General features: G+C 38.5%; 1 protein-coding gene across 1 annotated transcript; it reads right to left on the minus strand.

Annotated features, from left to right (window-relative positions):
• Nucleotides 1–1,309: 1,309 nt before the first annotated feature.
• On the minus strand, nucleotides 1,310–17,559 carry C7H11orf58 (chromosome 7 C11orf58 homolog). Its single transcript, XM_062196432.1, has 5 exons — nucleotides 17,347–17,559; nucleotides 10,226–10,309; nucleotides 4,805–4,865; nucleotides 3,074–3,183; nucleotides 1,310–2,352 (listed from the first exon to the last, which is right to left on the minus strand). The coding sequence occupies exons 1-5, from the start codon at nucleotides 17,407–17,409 to the stop codon at nucleotides 2,119–2,121; spliced, it is 552 nt and encodes a 183-aa protein (XP_062052416.1). The 5' UTR covers nucleotides 17,410–17,559; the 3' UTR covers nucleotides 1,310–2,118.
• Nucleotides 17,560–21,145: the final 3,586 nt, after the last annotated feature.

The following is a 21,145-nucleotide window of genomic DNA, read 5'->3' on the forward strand; positions in this document are numbered from 1 at the left end:
GTCTCTCTCTCTCTCTCTGTCCACTCTGCCTGTCAAAACAAAAAACAAAAAAACTTGGCTCTGACCTAATACAAGTAACGCTGGATTCTATTTCTGAAAACCTTCTTTTCAATAAAGACTGTTAGATCACTGGTACAGGTAAAATTTGGGGTATAGATAACAACTGGGATAAAAGCATTTCAGGTATGAAATTATCAATGATCTGGAAAAGTTGCCATTGAACTTTTCACTAAACAGTATTTCCCAACTGATTGTTTCAATAGGTGTATCAGGATAGCATGACATTTGTCTCTTTTTTAATGTCCTTCCCCCATTCTCCCAATTGGTAAGTTCATGCTTAAGACAGCCATGAAGATTAATGTGGCGCTGGAACACTAGGCCAAATGGACCAACGGATTAAATTTATTCCAGTTCTGAATCTTGTTAATTTCCAATAATACATGAATTGAAATCAGAATTTCTCTATTTGGAGATGAAGAAAGGCCTCTAATATTGTTACTTTAGAAGAGGTTGCTTCTATTAATACATTAGAACCAAGACTTATAAAACCATCCAGCATATTAAACAATAAATGAAAATACTTTTTAAAACTTAATACTGGTCCTCTCCCTCTTCCATTTTAAATATAAATCACTCTTCACTTTCTATTTAAAGTAGCTATAATAAGAAATCCCACAGAATAGACTTTTGAAAATCAGTGGTCAAACTAAAACTTGAATAAAGTAAAATTTCTTCAAAGTTATTTGTTAAATGTCACAAATACTGTCTACTGCCCAGACTAAATCTCTTACTATATTAGGATAGCACCTATTTAAAATAAATGTGAGAAATTAAACTCAAAACTAACATATGAAAAATGTTTAAGATGGAATCATTTCTAGTTGCTGTATTCCTCTAACACATATATTCTGAATTTCAAAATGACTTTAGGAGTAATTGTTTTTTTTAAAAGTTCAACACAAACACATACCATGTATCTGGATGTATAATAGTTCAGCTCACAAACAGGTCTGACTCACACCTTTCAACTTCTTAAAAATATTAAGATTTTGGACCCAGTTAATCAAAGATCCACTGAATAGCAGATAATGTAGTATATGTTAATCTGCAGAACAAATCAACCACATTAACAGCAGTTCAGTGATTCAATCTTACTCCAACAAAGCAGCAATAAAACTGGAAATACTTGAGTAATTAAATAATCAAAATAATAGCACTGAGATAAAATGAAGAGAATCTCTTTTTGCTTCTTGTTCAGTAAGCCTGCCCCTCATTTTTAGACAATGAGGATAAAGGTATCACAACGAAATATGGGAAACTGCTTTCTCTTTATTTAGACCTTAGGGAGAAAATGAACTTTGGTCACATTTTACCTTAAGGAAAAAAAAAAAAATCCAGTTTTACATGTTTCTAAATAGATAGGACTAAATGATCAGAGAAATAATTTCTTCTGTAAAAACTGACCAAATTTTATCAAAAACCTAACATACAATGTAATTGAAATTATATAAAGACTGCTTGGGATCAAAACATTCCAAATATATGATAGTTGTAATTCCCTTCTAACAGGTATGAAAGTACTAGTTCTCATGTTGCTTTGGTCCAAAAGAGAAGAGCTGAGTCAGTAAGAGTAAATTAAGTACTTAACCTATTGCCAACATTAATTTAGATTGTGACTGGCAGTAGAAATATCCATATAAATATTTCTACTATAGCAAAGTATACTTTTCACAAACACATCACAGTATCAAATTTTTAGTGAGAAAAATATGAAGGACCAAAAAATAACAAAAGATGAAAGAGCTATTACAAACAAAAAGTTATCTCCCTGATACTGCATTTAAAGGGGAGATTAGAGCGTTGATGATGCTAATATGAAAGGAAGTTGCGTACTGTATTTATTTCTTATTTTATACAACTCTTACTCTTTACAAAAATGGTTATAGTCATGCCCATAAAAGTGTAACCCATGGCATTTGAAAGCAAACACTCTTTGTAATTATTTAAAAGGGCCTTTTTAAAAATTATAATACAAAGGTCTGTGCTCTATAAGCAGTCCTCCACTGTGCATTTTAACAATAAGGCTTACTTTTAATACAAAGACTAAGTGTTTGGGAGTTATGAACCACTGGATTTAACAAACATCATTTTATAATTGCTCTTTGCATCCTTTTTGTTTTTGGGATCTTCCACTTCATCAGGGTGCTCGGCAGCGTGGAGCTCTTCAGCAGATTCTTCTTTCTCTGACTCTGAATCACTTTCAGAGTCATCTGGACTTTCAGGATCAGGTGAATCATCATCATCATCATCATCATCTCCAGCCACATCGCCTTCTCCATCTTGATCTTCCACCTAAAACATCAAGTAACAGTCTCTCTTAAAAATAATCAGCCAGTATAAAACTGGGGAAGATCCTTATTTTTATCAAAGTCTTAAAAACAGCCCATTCTATAGACACTAGATCAACAGTTTTAAGACTGGATTATCTTCAGAGGCTGAGAGAAGAACTGCGGACTGAGGATTTGGGTGTCTCCACATGTTTATACACTGGGCCGTGAGCAGGATTTCAGGAAAGGGCTCTGAAGACCACTTACCTATCCTTTCTCCCCTAGTCTGAAAACCACTGTATTAAAACTTCCTGAAACAATACTTTTTAAATAAATAAGGCAAGTTAACACTGATTTTATGGGGCAGTTATCAATAATTTGTATATTATATTACTTTGGAGTACTTAATCAGTAGTTAACAATTGAACTCTTCTAAATCAGAATTTTATGTAAATCAAAAACAAACTTACTTTTTTTTAGCATGTGAGCATGCTGTTTATGCCTACTAAAGATGTCTTCTAATGATGAAGCATAATTTATATTAGGTTAGTAGCAGAAATTTAAAACTTTTATAGAACATCAAATTATCTACGGGGAGCCAATTAAGCAATAGAAAAATATTTTAAGTAACTGTGTTAAGAAAGCTTTATACATTAGGATTCTTGGTTGCTAGCATAATCTAACAGAAATGAATGCTGCCAAATTAAAATTATCTTTCCAATTAATGAAAATAAGTTAATTACTACCTCACTGAAGCCAAGTCCACAATGTCGCCGATATCTTCCTGATAATTTACTGTCCATACTTTGCTGATATTGAGACTCCAGTTCTTCATTAATCTTCTTGTCTTCTTCCCCTGCATGTCCATTGTACTTTGATTATGTTTCAGTCAAATTAATAAAAACATTTGATTACACAAAAAGACCTATAATAAAGATGCTGTTATATTCAGGGCTGAACTTTTTAATTGTAACTAATTTCCTATACTGCAGGTGGCTGGCTAATAGGTAATAAAACTGAAGAAAGTATGATTACTTCTTAGTGACCTTTTAAATTACAAAAGTACTTATGGAAAATTATATTTATAATTAAAACTTATATTTAGTGTATTTACTAATAAATGATCATTCTCCTACAAGTTTTCACCAAGTCACCTACAAAAAAAAAAAAAAAAAAAAAAAAAAAAGGTAACGAAACCATCTGTCTTTGAACAGAAATAATAAGGCAAGCCAATCCTGTTCAGGAAATGGCTAAATAAAATGACCTTTTAAAATGGCTCTCCCAGGGCTGGCACTGTGGCTCAGCATCCCATATGGGCACTGGTTCATGTCTCAGATACTCTTCTTCTGATCCAGCTCTCTGCTTATGCCAGGGAATGCAGAAGATGACCCAAACGTTTGGGCCCCCATACCCATGTGGGAGACCTGGAAGAAGCTCCTGGCTCCTTGGTTTGGATCAGCTCAGCTCAGCTCCGGCCCTTGTGGCCATTTGGGGAGTGACCAGAGGATAGAAGACCTTTATCTCTATCTCCCTCCCTCCCTCCCTCCCTATGTAATTCTACCTCTCAAATAAATAAAATCTTAAAAAAAAAGTTAATCCAGCTAAATGTTTTCTTAATCTAGGTCATTATGCTCTGTTTTTAATAATGCCTAAGATTAGGGTCAACTTTAAATTTTCAATGAAAAGTGAAAATTTTGCAGCCAGAGCTCTGGCATAGCTGGTAAAGCCACTGTCTGCAGTGCTGGCGTCCCATATGGGCACCAGTTGAGTCCCGGCTGTTCCACTTCCAATCTCGCTCTATGCTATGGCCTGGGAAAGCAGAAGTTGGCACAAGTCCTTGGGTGCCTGCACCCGCGTGGGACACCTGGAAGAACTCCTAGCTCCTGGTTTCGACTGACACAGCTCTGGCTGTTGTGGTCATTTAGAGAGTGAACCAGAGGATGGAAGACCTCTCTCTGCCTCTATGTAACTCTGCTTTCAAATAAATGAATTAAGAAAAGGTGAAAATTTTTATTTGAATTAAAATCCAAATTCATTTTTGGTTTTTATCTTAAAAGTTTTTTTTCCCCTGTACAATTAAAAAAAAAACCCAACTAGTTGTATATTCATCAAAGATTTCAGAACAAACTAGGTGAATAACCTCAAAAAGAGTATAAAAGTGCCAACTAAGTGCTACATAATTCATAGAAATTCTATACATGCCATGGTTGGCAAGATGAGGTATAAAACCCCACTACAATAAGAAACAAAAGTTATTTCCTAGTTTAGAACACTGATAAGATACTCTTTTAAGGTAAAAGTACATGATATTTGATTCTTTAGATTTGTAACACCTTTACATAAATAATAGACATTACCAATACAAATTTTTCAATCATTGACATAACTGTATACAGAAGTTTGAACGTCTGAAAACATATACAATTATGGCGTATGCCAAAGTTAGTGTCTGTTTTAATTATACTTTACTTTCTTACCTGTTCGGAAGTGAGATGTTGACTTGTGATCTCCTATGACAAGACGACCAGTATGTTCTTTCTGTAAGAGGTAGGAAATGTATTAGAATTTGAGACCACTAATTTAACACAAGTATTATGTCAAGTACGTCAAGAAACTATTCCAGACTTCTGGAGCACTGTGAAGACAAGGGACCAAATTAAGATCCCTGTCTTTATAGAGCTTACATTTGAGCAAGGGCAGTGATGGGCAGTGGGCATAGAGAAATGTAATCAGTAAGTACTTATGTATGTTAGATGACAGTAGATGTCAAAAAAAAAAAAAAAAAAAAAAAAAAGGAACGGAATAAATGAGTGTAGAGTAGGGGTAGAGATCAGGTTGGAATTTTTAAAGATTTATTCATGGGCCAGTGCTGTGGCACAGCGGGTAAAGCCGCTGCCTGCAGTGCCGGCATCCCATATGGGCGCCGTTTCAAGTCCCGGCTGCTACACTTCTGATCCAGCTCTCTGCTATGGCCTGGGAAAGCAGTGGAAGATGGCCCAAGTCTTTGGGCCCCTGAACCCACGTGAGAGACCTGAAAGAAGCTCTGGCTCCTGGCTTTGGACTGGCGCAGTTCTGGCCGTTGCAGCCAATTGGGGAGTGAACCAGCGGATGGAAGACCTCCCTCCCTCCCTCTCCTTCTCTGCCTCTCCTTCTCTGTGTAACTCTGACTTTCAAATAAATAATAAATCTTTAAAAAAAATATTCATTTATTTGAAAGGCAGAGTTAAGAGAGGCAGAAGCTGAGAGAAAAGTCTTCCATCCACTGGTTCACTCCCCAAATGGCCACCAGGACAGGGTTATGCTGGAGCCAGGAGCCTCGTCTGGGTCTCCCACATTGGTACAGGGGTCCAAGTTATTTGACCATTCTCCACTGCTTCCCCAGGCATATTAGCAGGGAGCTGGATCAGAAGTGGAGCAGCCAGGACACAAACTGGTGCCATTTTGGGATGCTGGTGCTAAAGGTTACAACTAACTAGCTTTGCCACAGCACCAGCTCCCAGGTTGGAATTTCAAATGAGACGGCTAAATAATTAGAAAACTGAGTGAATCTAAACATCTTTCCTAAAAGGTTAAATGAATTGCTTTAACTTTCCTACTATTTCTTTTTTGATGCCTCAGTTAAATCTCATGAAGAGAAAAATATTTAGGTAAAAATGAAATAGCTAATACATATATAAAGTGATAAATCAAAAATAAAAATGAAATTGTGATTTATAATATATCATAAGCATGTAGCTTCCCCTTTACTATTTGACTAAAATAAACTCCAAATCTCAACATGTCAAAAGAACAGAATATCAAACAATCAAGTACAATAAAACAAAATAAATCTGATTCAAAGTTACCAATGGATCAGGGTACCCAATTACTCTCAATGTATCAGGCCCATCCACTGTTTTTGGTCTTATTTAGTTTCATAAGGTAAAGCAATTAAACACATGTTGAGGGGCAAGCATTGTGGCCCAGCAGGTTAAGCTGATGCTTTTAACACCCACATCCTTTATCAGAGTGTCACATTCCATATCAAAGTGTTGGTTTGAGATCCAGCTGCTCTGCTTTTAATCCAGTTTCCTGCTAATACATCCTGGGAGGCGGCAAATGATGGCTCATGTGCATGATGCCGAGGAACAAATGTGGGAGACTCAGGAGTCCCAAACTCCTGGCTTTGGCCTGGCCCATCTCTAGCTGTTGTAGGCATTCAGGGACTGAACCAGCAGATGTAAATCTATTACTTTACCTTTTAAATAGATAAAAATAAACTTAAGAAAACTGGAGAGTTCACACTGGGGAAAGGCCTTGTAAGTGTACTGAATATGGAAAAGCCTTTAGTTATATAGCTCTAGCCTTGCTACACACCATAGGATTCTTACTGGAACAAGGCCTTATGAGTGCAGTGAATGTGGAAAATTATTTAGCCACAGTTCTAGCCTCATGACACACCAGAGAGTTCACAACGGAATAAGGCCGTATGAGTATGGTGAGTGTGGGAAATCCTCTAGCCTTTAATCCTGTCACCTTATTAAACACCATTTAAGATTTCACACTGGAGAAGGGTTTTATGAGTATAGGGATTGTGGGAAATTCTTTGTGTATAGCTCTTGGAAAGTTCACACTGGACTAAGATCTCATGAATGTGTTGAATGTGGAAAATTATTCAGCAGGAAGTTTGACCTATCATACATCAGAGTTCACACTGGAGAAAAGCCTTTTGAGTGCAGTGCATGTGGGCAGTCATTTAGTTGTAAATCCCATTTCATTACACACTGGAAAATTCACACTGGTGCAAGGCCTTATAAGTGTGGGAGAAGTCCTTTACTCATAGCTCCACGCTCCTTCAGCATCAGAGTTCACACTGGAGAGGCCTTGAGTGCAGTGAATGTGATAAATCCTTCAGCCAGAGCTCTAATCTCATTAGACATCGGAGAAGTCACAAGGAGAAAGGCCTTAGGAATGCAGTAAATGTGGTAAATCCTTTAGTCACCACTCTAGTCTCATAAAACACCAGAGTTCACACTGGAAAAAGACCTTTTGAGTGCAGTGAACATGCAAAATCCTTTAGCCAGCGCTCTAACCTCAGTGATCATCGGAGAGTTCACAGTGGCGAAAGACCTGATGAGTGTGGTGAATGTGCAGTCCTTTACCTTCAGCTCCAACCTTGTAAAACACCAGTGTTCACAAGGGATAAATGCCTCTAATTAACACAGGTAGGCTGTTAGGGACTGAAATGTGTCCCCATAAAATTCCTGTGTTCAATTCCTAATCCTCTGTGTGGCTGTTTGTATAGATAAAGCCTTTATGGAGGTAATTAAGGTTAAATGAGGTATAAGGATGGGGACCCTGATCCAAAATGATTGATGTTATTCTAAGGAGAGAGACACCAGAGGGCTCTCTGTATATGTGTCCTGACCTTGGAATTTTATGGTCCAGGACTGTGATAAAATAAATTTTCTTGTTTAAGAAAAAAAACAACAAAAAAAGAAAACACAACAACAACAACAAACCAAGAACACAAGGCAAAGTTAAGATCAAATGGGATTCTGCAAAGCAATCTTAACCATCTGTGAAGATACAAAAATCTTATTACTGTGAACAACTGCAGACACATTCTCCATACAACAGATGATGCCATCGAAAAGCTTTCAACAGTAATGCTTATTGTCTTTCATGCCATTTAATGTTTAAGCAAATCAGTCATTCAATGTGCTGCTTCTTTGGATTGCAAAAACAGATATCCTATTAACAAGATATGAATGTAAATATTATGCTATCAAGTTATTTTAGGATGATCATACTATTGTACTGATCTATTCATTTTCTCAGCTGGTTCCCCTGTGACCAATAATGCTAGCTGGCTAGGATTAGAAATATAATTGTACTTTGTGGCCACAAAATATAAATCTAAATAACCCAGAATTCTCCCTCATGAGGTTGCCCACACTCATGTCTGAGTGTACTAGCCCCATGCCCTTTAATAAATCTTGGTCTTTCTGCTAACCTCTGAAAAGAAGGCTAGCAGATCAAAAACCAAAGCTATTATCCTGACCAGTACTGGACAGCAAAGAATTTAATATATGCTAAACAATCTATTTACTGGCAGCCACTGTGAATTTTGTTAGGATGCTTAAATACCTGAAGAAGAGTTTTCACTCTACTAGGCTGTGTATGCTCCTTAAACTTATTTTAGAAATTTTAAGATTTATTTTATTTGAAAGACAGAGTTACAGAGATAGAGAGGTCCTCCATCCTCTGGTTCACTCCCCAAATGGCCGCAATGGCTGCAGCTAAGTCCATCCGAAGCCAGGAGCCAGGAACTTCCTCTGGATCTCCCATGTGGGTGCAGAGGCCTAAGCACTTGAGCCATCTTCTGCTGTTTTCCCAGGCGCATTTGCACGGAGTGGGATCAGAAGTAGAATAGCAGGGACTCGAACCGGCATCCATATGCAATGCCAGTGCCGCAGGCAGAGCCTTTAACATGCTGTACCACAGTGCCGGCCCCTAAACTCTTACTTTATACATACTTAGCAAATCTTAAATTGCTTGAACCAAGAGAAACTTCAGACTACTTCCTATGGGAAAGTATAAATTATTGGGAAATCTAATGAGATAGCACACAAATGTTTCCTATATACATGTCTTAAATGTTTTACATGACCTCTCCCTACTCCCACCCTCACTGTTAAACTCTGGCTAACTCCTTCTCATCCTTTCACATTCAGATCAATTTTATTTCTGGGAAGCTTGCTTATACTGCTAAGCCAGCCACCCTTTTGTAGTTCCACAGCACTATTTGCGTGACTGTCTTATAGCAATTACAATTCTGTGTTGTTGTTTTCTGGTTTGCTCCATTACGTGATGGTTCCAAACGTGTTATTAATCTGGAAGTACATACTTAGCATGCAGGTCGTCAATAATGGTTGTTAAAAGGCATGTATACATTTCCATACATTCAACAAAAACAAAGGGCAGAATTTCATTTTGAGGTTTTCAAAAAGAAAAGTTTTCCCTATTTCTAATTTAGCTTGTAGGAAGACTACTGGGACAATGTTATGAAAATAAATTTACTTGCTTACGAAAAATAATGTCTAGAGAATACCAAATTTGTATGTAAAAATAAATTGCCAAGGAAAAAAAGTTTTTTCCCAATATGGGGTGGTTTTCCTTGCACCTATATTTTATGCCTTCTATTAATCAAATAGAAGTTTCAAGATACATTCAACATTTTAAAAATTAGTTTTTTGATAAAGGATATTCTCTGTCTACAAAATACAGATTCCTGCACATTAACCTGTCCAGGTACACTTTTTATCAAACTACTGAGCTAACATGACAAATCAAAAACTTTCACATCTCCTTTTTCCCAGTTTCCTCAAGCCAAGTTTTCTTCTCAATGCCAGTAGCAGTGAGAATGCTAAAAGTAGGTTAAAATAGTATAGTTTAAGGGCAGGTCTTTAGCTTAATGGTTAAGCCGCCAGCTGGAACCCCAACATCCCATAGCAGAGCATTTGGCTTTGAGTCCTGGCTCTGTTCCCAATTCCAGCTTCCTACTAATGCAGACCCTGAGATGCAGCAGGCAATGGCTCAAGTAGTTGAGTCTCTGTCACCCATGTGTGAGGCACTGGCTGAGTTCCTGGTTCCCAGCTTCAGCCTGGCTCAAACCCAGCCATCAGGGGTATTTAGGGAATAAACCAATAGAAGGCAGCTTTCTCTATCTCTGCCTGTCAACTAAAATTAAATAAAAACCAAAACAGTTCAATTTTCAGTGCTTGGTTAGGTTGGGTATATTTCCAAACCCAAAAGTAATCATACAGAACAGGAAAAAGGGATCCAAGAATATTCAGTCCTTCTCACTTAACATACACTTAAAAGGCATTATTTTCAAAGAAATGATAAATGCTTACCTTTCCTGCACCCATAAGTCTCAAGAACTTTTGTTTTCTCTCTTCATTACCCAAGTCTGCTGCCTCCCAATTGCTAGATCCAAGCTGGAAAGAAATCAGTTGATTAATTTTTTGCATAAAAATAAGTATTAAAAAATTTAAAGTCTACCTACAACTCTTTTTTCCCCCCATCAGTTTTTACTAGGAAGAGGGTTCACTGTACTTGGTTAATAAGTGTGTCACATACTGATTCAAATATATCCTTTTTCTATTACCTCAAGACAGAATCTTATAGTTGTTTGCAGCCAAAACTCTAGCCTCAAAAGTTTCTATGTATCAGAATAACCTAGAGGGCTTATTAAGATTACTGCGCTAGGGTTTGAATTTCTAACAAAGTTATAAGTGATGCTGATTTTGTTGAAGTAGGGACCACATTTTAAAATATTTGCTGTCCTAAAGCCTTGCAGGGACCTGGAACAACTGGTCTCTTCTGAAGCCAGAAGGCTATCACAGTTGTTGAAATTTATAAAAATTTGGTTAAGCGTAAGTGATGCTCTAAGGAACAGCACACCATCAAGATCCACTGGAACCAATTTTTTCAGTTTCTTTTGATGAACTCTGGCTACCGGTTTTGGCCTGATCTAGCCCCAATGTTGAGGGCATCTGGGGAATGAAACAGTGGATGGAAGGTACCTTTCTGTTTGTCCTCTGTCACTTGCTTTTCAAAAGAACTTCATTTAAAACAAAACCTTTAAAAAAATTTTAAAATACACTAAAACTAGTTTTATTCTGTAATTATCAAATGGGTCCGCCAAACAAGAAATATTATGAAATCCTAGAGTGAGGATTTTGGTGTTATACTTTACTCTTTCTTAAAGGTCTCCCAAAGAACAAAGTAAATTTGCTTATTCTTTAAAAGAATAAACTAAAGGGGAAGACATTGTGGCACAGTGGGATGCCTCTTGGGATGCCTGAATCCCAAGATTGAGTGAGGGCCACTGGTCCAGCTTCCTGCGAATGCACCTGGGAAGCAGCAGATAATGGCCCAAGTACCTGGGTTTCTGTCACTCATGGAACACCTAGATGGAGTTCCTGGCTATTGGTTTTGGTTTGGCCTCGCCCCAGTGTTGAGGGCATCTGGGGAGTCAAACAGCGGATGGAAGGTACCTATCTGTCCTGTCACCCTGCTTTTCAAAAAGATAAATCTTTGTTGAAAACCTTTAAAAAATTTTAAAATATACTAAAACTCATCTTATCTTGCAGTTATCAAATGGGTCCACTGAATCCTTTCATAAATCTAAAAAATATTATATGGCTGACGCTGCAGCTCACTAGGCTAATCCTCCACCTTGCGGCGCCGGCACACCAGGTTCTAGTCCTGGTCAGAGTGCTGGATTCTGTCCCGGTTACCCCTCTTCCAGGCCAGCTCTCTGCTGTGGCTAGGGAGTGCAGTAGAGGATGGCCCAAGTGCTTGGGCCCTGCACCCCATGGGAGACCAGGAGAAGCACCTGGCTCCTGCCTTCCCATCAGCGCAGTGCACCGGCTGCAGCACGCCGGCTCCAGTGGCCATTGGAGGGTGAACCAACGGCAAAAGGAAGACCTTTCTCTCTGTCTCTCTCTCTCACTGTCTACTCTGCCTGTCAAAAAAAAAACAAAACAAAAAAAAAAAACTAAGAAATATTATAGAATCCTAGTAATGATATTTTCCCTACATTTTGAAACAAATGCAAAGAATTCATTATAATTCATTATTTCCAACTATGCTAAAAATGATTAAAATATTAACAGGGGCAGGCATCTGATACAGCAGTTAAGATGCCACTTGAGATGCTTGCATTCTATATCAAGGGAATGCCTGCTTCTGATCCAACTTCCTGCAGATGTCCACTCTGGGAGGCAACAGATGATGGCTCAAAGCACTTGAGTGCCTGCCACTCATGTGGAAGACCCAGATTGAGTTCTGGATTCCTGGCTTCAGCCTGGCCCAGCCCTGGCTGTTTTGGGCATTTGGGGAGTAAACGCACAGCTCTAAGATCTATCTATGTCTGGCTTTCAAACGGAATGAAAATAAAAATTCTTTAAAAGAATTGCCCAAAGAATTATATCAGCTTTCAAGACGACAACATGCCTTTGTTGTCGCCTTTTAGCTTTCACTGGACACAGATGAAAATGTAGAATTTTTCATTTTCCTCCTATGATTGCAAAGAAAAGTGACAAGGCATTTTACAATTATTATACAAATGAGAAGATAAAAGCAAAACAATGAAAGTAGTGTTCCAGACTAATGATGATGGGTAAGACTAGCTGTTTGGACAAGAATCTCAGAAAATTAATCTTTGGATGATGAAATACTAGATGTTTTTCTCCAACCCAAGAATCAATCATTAAGACAGAGGGAAAAAAAAGAAAAAGAAAACGGTACTCTCATCTGGAGTCATTCAACAGAAAGGACTTAATTTTGCAATAAGAGACACCCCATTTTTCTAAAGGGGTGTGTGTCTATTTTATTTCATCTTCTATGATGTATGTGTGCCAAAGTTTACTTGATTAAGTGGACAAAAGCTGAGGGCAGATGTATATACAAAGGTGACTAAAAATAAAAGGGTGATACAGAAATGAAACATTAGTTGAATTTTTCATCCCAATTGAGTCTGTAATATAAAAATATACAATTATGGAACAAAGATAACAAACCCCTCTTCGATACAAATTTATAATCAAAGGTTTCAAAAAACCTTCAATTATTATATTTTGATGATGCAGATACAAGAACAAAACATAATGATAAGGCCGGCGCCGTGGCTCAACAGGCTAATCCTCCGCCTTGCGGCGCTGGCACCCGGGTTCTAGTCCCGGTCGGGGCACCGATCCTGTCCCGGTTGCCCCTCTTCCAGGCCAGCTCTCTGCTGTGGCCAGGGAGTGCAGTGGAGGATGGCCCAAGTGTTTGGGCTCTGCACCCCATGGGAGACCAGGAGAAGCACCTGGCTCCTGCCATCGGAACAGCGCGGTGCGCCGGCCGCAGCGCGCTACCGCGGCGGCCATTAGAGGGTGAACCAACGGCAAAGGAAGACCTTTCTCTCTCTGTCTCTCTCTCTCTCTCACTGTCCACTCTGCCTGTCAAAAAAAAAAAAAAGAAAAAAAAAAAGTAAAAAAAAAAAAAAAAAAAAAAAAAAAAAACATAATGATAAAACAAAATCTATCCAAAATATATGTGAAATCTTAAGAAGATACTAACACTTTGGTGTACATATAACATCAAAATAAGGAAAATATAAAATAGAAATTTGGGTTTGATATTGTTGAATTCACATTAAACCTCTTAATAAAGTCATTTTTCACTACTCCTTTATTCTTCTAATCACTATTCACTAAAGGCTGAAATAGTATAAAAAAAGATAGTTATTTCTCCTGGCCACATGAAAATTAAAGCATTTGTACTATACTGGACCCACCTGTAGTTCTTCTAAATTCTTTTTGGTGCAGGGGTTTAACTGCCCTCATAAATTTGGCCTCCAGCTAAATTCCAACTCCCTACTTCTACCCATGTTACTACTCATTTTTTTTACAGGTCATTTAGTTTTTAACTATTTCTGGCTCAATATGTTTTTTTTTTGGACAGGCAGAGTGGACAGCGAGAGAGAGAGACAGAGAGAAAGGTCTTCCTTTGCTGTTGGTTCACCCTCCAATGGCTGCTGCAGCTGGCGTACCGCGCTGATCTGAAGGCAGGAGCCAGGTGCTTCTCCTGGTCTCCCATGGGGTGCAGGGCCCAAGCACTTGGGCCATCCTCTACTGCACTCCCTAGCCACAGCAGAGAGCTGTCCTGGAAGAGGGGCAACCGGGACAGAATCCAGCACTCTGACCGGGGCTAGAACCCAGTGTGCCGGGGCCGCAGGCAGAGGATTAGCCTATTGAGCCACACGCCAGCTTCAATATGGTTTTGAAAAATAAAAAGACCCAAAAAGTGTTAGTGAAGCTTCAGTTCTGATTCTAAATAAATTACTTGTTCTGAGTCTGGACCCAAAATTTAACTTAGTTTTAACTCCTTATCTACAAAGGGTCTTCTTTAAGAGAATGTCCTAATAGCAGCAAATAAACTCACATAGGTTAAGCATCCCTAACTTGAAAATCTGAAATACTCCAAAATCCAAAAACTTTCAAGCAATGACATGACACCACAAGTGGAAAATTCCCCACCTGACCTCATGTGATGAGTTATGGTCAAAATGCAGGCACACCAGAAGTACTATACAGAAATAACTTTAGGCTATGTGTATAAGGTGTATATGAAACATAAGTCAATTTCATGCCTAGGCTTGGGTCTCATCCCCCAAGATTTCTCATACAAGTACAAATACTCCAAAGTAAAAAAAAAAAAAAAAAAAAAAAAAAATCTGAAATTCAAAACACTTCTGGTCCTAAGTATTATTATCTAATAAGGGTTGCTTGATCCATAGTGCCTTACTTACAATCTGTAAATTACTTTTCATTGACACTCTCTCAAGATGTCTTTATAACAGCTGATTTAATAAATAAGGACACAGGAAAAAAGGCTGAGGCTTGCTTCCTTTGTTTGGTTGAAAGTCCTTTGCTCTCTTTACATCATATAGTTCATAAAATTAGAATACTGAAAGTAGTCTATGAACTACAGTTACAGAGATACACAGAAGTTAAAAAACTGTCTAAAAACCAACTTTCTAAATTTTCTAAACAACAAATATCTACATAATTTTTTTTTTTTTACATATAACCCTATCATCTAGAACTAACTAAAAACAAAAACGACCATTAAGTCATTGTGGTCCTTCCCATCAAAGACCTCTATGTACAAAAGCAAGTACCTGGTAGAAGAGCTGCATTTTGAAAAACATGTGTGCCTGATACATTATAAGTTCCGCACCAGTTACTAAAATTAATCTTCCATTCCCTTACAAAATAGCTTTCATTTCTCCACTCCAACCAAACTAATGAAACCATTAAGTTGCCTTCATCCTTAATACCATTTACTATAAAAATGTAATTAGGGGTGGGCATTTGCCCTAGTGGTTAAGACACCACTTGGGCTGCTTTCATCCCTTATTGGAGTTCCTGGGTTCAAGTCTCAGCTCTGCTCTTGATTCCAGCTTTCTACTAATGCGTACTCTGGGAGGCAGCAAGTATTGGCTCAAGTACTTAGATCTCTTGGGAGACCCAGAGTAAGTTCTCTGGCCTGGCCCGGCCCTTTGTGTTGCAGGAATTTGGGGCGTGAACCACCAGATGGGTGACCTCTCTTTTTCAAATAAATAAAATACTAAAACAAAAAATTTACAAAATGCAATGTTTATTTTTTCAATATATATTCTAGTAACTCTTGGAATTTACTTCTACATCAGTCGTATTATCTAGAGTTGTATTCCGTTATTTAAAATCTACTTTTAGTAATATTTTGCTAACCCCAATTATAGATGAGGTCACAGGGCAAAGAAAACGTCAATTATCCTTTATATGCAGTGGATGTTCATTAGAAACTGTCAACCAACCTCATTATAGTCGGCATTCTTCAACAATTTACTTTTAAATATATGCCTTTTAAATACTAAAAAAGTACTTAAAGATAACTCCCCATTACCAGTAAAAATTAAAATTCATATGAAAGAACAAAAAATTCACTATCAAGCGACAAGTAATTGTCTTGTACTGAACATTAGCAATTTAATAATTTGATAGTATGTGAAGGTCCTAGGTCCTTAATCTCGAATTGTTTAAAACCATCTCCTCCAAACACAATGCTTACAGGATGGGAAAGGTATTAAAGATCCCTTAGTTTAAAATGATTTCATCAGAAATCTGGAGACTTAATTACCTAACCCTTTCAACTTTCTGTTATATATCACTTGGAGCTTTCTGTCAAGTTAAAAGATTCCGGAGTCTAGCAAAACAGATGTCTGACATCAAATCACAGCTTAACACATGTGATAGCTTTTTAAATGGCTGCCAGGTTACTCAAAAACCCAAATTCCTGACAAATACTGAATTACCATATTTACAAGGAAAGATAAAAAAAAAAAACAGCAGCAGGGAAAAGAGAGGGCATGAATAAACCTCACTAGAGAACCATTCATCCCCAAAATCTTTATTGACGACTAACAATCGCTTTCAAGACTGACAATTTTGGTCCTTATCCCACCTTCCACCCAAACGCCTGGGGTCTTAACATCACCATCTTATTTGCTATAAAGTAGTATTAAGTGAACATCTCATGGTTTAAAGATATTACGAAATGCCCGGAACTGCACTATCTCCCTTTATCATCCTTAAAGATGACCTCTCCACACCCCTTTCCCAATAATTTCCCAACAACATTTTCAAGGCATTTATTCACGGTATGAAGGACCTAGTTTTACGTTCAGTGGCTATCTGCCGTTTCCATGACACTGCGCTAAGAGCTAGAATCAAAAAACCTCTGATGTAAGTCCCATACTTACTCATCTTTGAATTCCCAACACCTGGCATGGCAGCAAATATTTAATGGATTACTTACTTTAAGGGCTGAAAGGTTTAAGTATTTAAACTGATAAGCTGAGGGTTTGAGGAGAAGGTGATGGAAGGGCAAGGAGGTATTTGGCATCAAAATAGGCATCTAGGTCTCAGCGCCTTAGCCCCCACCACCATTAGCCAGTACCACATCATAGCACAAATTTCCGGTTTAACACGGTTCTCGGTTTACCCTTACAGAGACAATCCAGGCCAAAAATCTGCTCATGTGTGTACGAACATTTCTCCATTGTAATAGTAAGATTTTAAACCTAAAACAGGGAGGGTCTTGCGTCTCTATTTAGAGCAGAAAGCCCGGAGCAGCAGCTTCGTTGGCCTCCAGAGCGCAAATATGAGGCCCCCTTGACTAAGCTCTTTCACTTCTCGACCCTCTCAAAATCTCCTTCCTCAATTCCCTTTTCTACGCAGGTCTCTGGCTCTTAGCGTGGACCTCTTCAAACCTGCCGACCTTAATAAAGAAATCGTGACATGTCCCATTCTTCTGGTTCCTCCCCCTCGAGCCTGCTTCTTCGAGCCACCTCAGGCGCTTCCTCCTCCTCCATCCACCCTTCCCGGCCTAACCCAGCCTTTAGTAGGCCTCAACCCTCATCCACTCCGCCATTGTTATTTACATCGTCGTCTGGGGAGGCTGAACGCTTCACCCCGTGCGGGTGAGACTCCCTGGCAGCACTCATCGTTACGGTGATCCCGATGGGAAATGCCGGACCCACTCGCCGTTCTCCACAGCCGCAACACCGGCCGCCTGCAACCTGCCACCAGCCCAAGGAGCGCCACTACAGAACGCAGAGCCCCTCCGGGCCTTCTCCGCCACACTCGTCACCGCTGCGGCCGCTCGCCACCATGGAGCACTCTGGGAGTTGTAGTTTTCCATTCACTTCAAATTGGCCAAATGAAGGAGATGGAGGCGTGACTAAAACTACACTTCCCAGAAAGCCCAGCGGCGCATTTCGCACTGTGTGGCGGGAGTGCCCTCGGAGGCACCGCCTTCTTCGGCTGAGAGAGAAAGCTTTCCCGCGGATGGGTATGGCGGTGAACGTTAGTTGTAAGCTGTGTCGCCACAGAAAGAGACTTAAGATTGTGGTTTAGGCTTTCGCACCGAGACGCTGCCCCATCGCCAGTGCATCCCTTGTAGTTAAGCACTGAAGTTTAAATGTAATGTTTGAGACTTAGTGAATCCTCGCAGGCACTCCTCCCCCAGGACAAAAACCTTAAAAAAAAAAAATGGCTTCTACCATACCCACCTTAGTGTGGGTTCTCCATTTCCCATAAGGGATTTCTAAGTGACCAGTAGTGCGGCTTCATCGAAGATTTTGAAGAATATCTTGCGTGGGTTTTTTTTTTTTTTTTCATTTTCACCGAAATGAGTTCAATATGGTGTCGAGTGCTGGTTACTTGGCTATTAATTGAAACTGGGGCCCACCTGAGAGAATTCTGTAAGCTTTCCACACTCCTTTGTGTGAGGTGGGAGGGACCATATCCTACCTTGCTGATAGTGTATTACATTGTACTAATGGGAGCTTTGCCAGAAAATTATGTATTTTTTTCTTAATTTTTTTTTATGTTGAGGTTAAATTCACATAACAAAATCATTTTAAAAGTGTACAAGTCATTGGTACTTAGGACATTCACCATCTTGTGCAACCTCTTGTCCCTTCTATGTGGTTCCAAGATATTTTGTCACCCTCCCCAAAGGATCCCCAATGTCCATTACCAGCCCCTCCCCATTTCCTCTCTTAGGCCCTGGAAATCATTCAAAACATTTTGTCAAGGTGTCTGACTCTAACATCTTCAGACTCTGTTTCTTTATTCTGAAGCTTTCTGCCTTAATCTAAAATTGGTTTTTTTTAAAAGCAAAAATCTGTAGGTGGTATGACAGTACAGATTTTGTGTGAGTTTCAGTACTGAGAGCAATCTGAAACAATGGTTGATTATATTACTATGCTTAATAATTGTTATTAGCTTTAAAATTATAATTAACAGCAATTATTCTGTGTGTGTGTATATATATATATATATATATTACTCTCCTAAATTTGAGATAGTCACTGAGCCATTTGTAGACTTATGACCAACTGAAGACAGTTTAAAAAAAATAGTATTTGAGAGGGAGAGAGAGCTCCAGGCATCCACTGGGTCACACCTCAAGTGCCCACAGTAGTTGGGGAGGTAGCGGCTGGACCCCAATCCAAATCTCCTTGGGTGGCAGGAACTCAAGTATTTGATCCTTTACCGCTGCCTACTAGTGTCTGCCTGAGCAGAAAGCTGGTATGCAAAGCTGGTGGTCAAACCCAGGCTCTCCAAGTGTCTAAGGCTAGGCCAAATGCTGTCCCTGGAAGACATGTCTTCGATTCATGCACTGTTTCACCCAAGTTCTCATTTATTTTGAAAGCAGAAGGATAGCATAATAGGTTGGATAATATGAAGAAGAAAAAAGACCTCAGGACTGAATTTTCTAAGTGTAACCATGCAAAGGGTATCTTATCATAGTTCTTCAGTAAGAATAAACCATAAATAAAGGAGAAGAATAAGCCCATGAGGAGAAAAAGCATTTTTTTTTTTTGGAAGTAGTTACTTGCTCTTTGATAGAATTGAAGTATTTTGTCTACTTCATGATTCTACTATGGTTTTATAAATACAGTTATAATGAAGTTATATTTAAGTTACAGAGATTTGCAGGATGGACTATAGTTCTCCAGTGGTTTTTTTTTTTTTTTTTTTTTTTTTTTTACTTTTTGACAGGCAGAGTGGACAGTGAGAGAGAGAGAGAGAGAAAGGTCTTCCTTTTGCCGTTGGTTCACCCTCCAATGGCCACCGCGGCTGGCGCGCTGCGGCCAGCGCACCGTGCTGTTCTGATGGTAGGACCCAGGCACTTATCCTGGTCTCCCATGGGGTGCAGGGCCCAAGCACTTGGGCCACCCTCCACTGCACTCCCTGGCCACAGCAGAGAGCTGGCCTGGAAGGGGGGCAACCGGGACAGAATCCAGCGCCCCGACCGGGACTAGAACCCAGTGTGCTGGCGCCGCAAGGCAGAGGATTAGCCTGTTGAGCCACGGCGCCGGCCCTCCAGTGGTTTTGACAGACTAATATGTCAATGTAGAACTCTTTAGCTGGGTTATGATAACCAATTAGATTGGCTAGATAGATACTGTAGAATAGAATAATTCTGACATAAAAAATGACTATCAATAAGGTCAGAAGTTATTAAATAGTTCTAACTTCACTAATTAGTGAAAATCTAGAAAAATTTAACATGCTAGCAACATGTCTTATTTCTTCAACAGAATTGTTGGCATCTGGATGGCTAAGTTTTCAAGTTACCACAAAACAAGATCACAAGACAAAAAGTAGTATAAAAAAACTGGATAATTTTATCAGATTTTACTCATTTTTCTTGTACAGAAGACTATAGGTAAGGCTGAAATCCTATCTCCACTAGAAATGTATATATGGCACAGAAACTCCATAAGGCTCACAAGTAGAACTGTGAAATTCCTTCTTTGGAGTTGAGATCATTCCATCTACATGTTTTGTTTCTGAGCTTTTATTAAAACAGTGCTTGCCACAGCGTAGACAGTAAGTACCTAAAGGTTGTGCTACCTTAAATATTCTATGATATATCTTGATTATATACACATTAAATAAAGAAAACTTTAAGATTTCTAGGGTGTGCATAAGAAAGAGACACTATGTTTTCTGTCCTAAAGTAATTGAAAACTTAGTTGTAACAGTTTAAGTCTAGTTTGCTAATTAGTAAAATATATCAGAAAAATTTACCAAAGAGTTGGAAATATGTAAAAGTGATTACTGGGTTTCTTTCCAGGGGGATATTGAATGTCTAGGGACCCTCCAGAGATGATCTGATTTTGAGTATGTTTGATCATCTTTCATTGAGTAGGCTATTTTATAACTGTAGCGATCCAGTTAAATTGTATAAAACTGAAAATACTTATGCAAATGATTTCTATTTTTGGAAGTGCAGATTGATTTTGTCCAGTAAAGAATATAAATCTCTGACCTAGTCAGAATTCTATAATGAGCTGATTTGAACTTCTTTCTGGCTTCCTCCTTAATTAATAATTATATAGGATGTTTGACATTTAACATTTTGACTCATATTCTTTTTGATATTTATGAGAGTCATGATTTTACCATTTGCAAATTATACTTTAAAATGATCTACTTGTATAATATATGTAAGTAATTAAATAGATTTGTGTATATATTTATATGAATTTTTACTAAGTACCTATCTGAATGCTAAAAAGTAATAAAGCAGCATTTATTTTTAAAATTATAAGTGGTATTTCCCCTTGTCACTGTGCATATACATTAAACATAAAATATATTCATAAGCAAGAGAAAATTAAAAAATAAAAACACTTAAAATTTCACCATCCAGGAATAATAATC

Source organism: Lepus europaeus, chromosome 7 (genome assembly GCF_033115175.1).
Source record: "Lepus europaeus isolate LE1 chromosome 7, mLepTim1.pri, whole genome shotgun sequence".
Taxonomy (NCBI): Eukaryota; Metazoa; Chordata; class Mammalia; order Lagomorpha; family Leporidae; genus Lepus; species Lepus europaeus.

What these genes read in the sequence shown, in the direction of transcription:
- C7H11orf58 (XM_062196432.1), bottom strand. Translation starts at nt 17,409, where the DNA reads ATGAGTGCTGCCAGGGAGTCTCACCCGCACGGGGTGAAGCGTTCAGCC. An exon ending in GACTTATGGGTGCAGGAAAG is followed by an intron (nt 4,866 to 10,225) that starts GTAAGCATTTAT and finishes TACCTCTTACAG; the next exon opens with AAAGAACATACTGGTCGTCT. An exon ending in AACATCTCACTTCCGAACAG is followed by an intron (nt 3,184 to 4,804) that starts GTAAGAAAGTAA and finishes ATGGACATGCAG; the next exon opens with GGGAAGAAGACAAGAAGATT.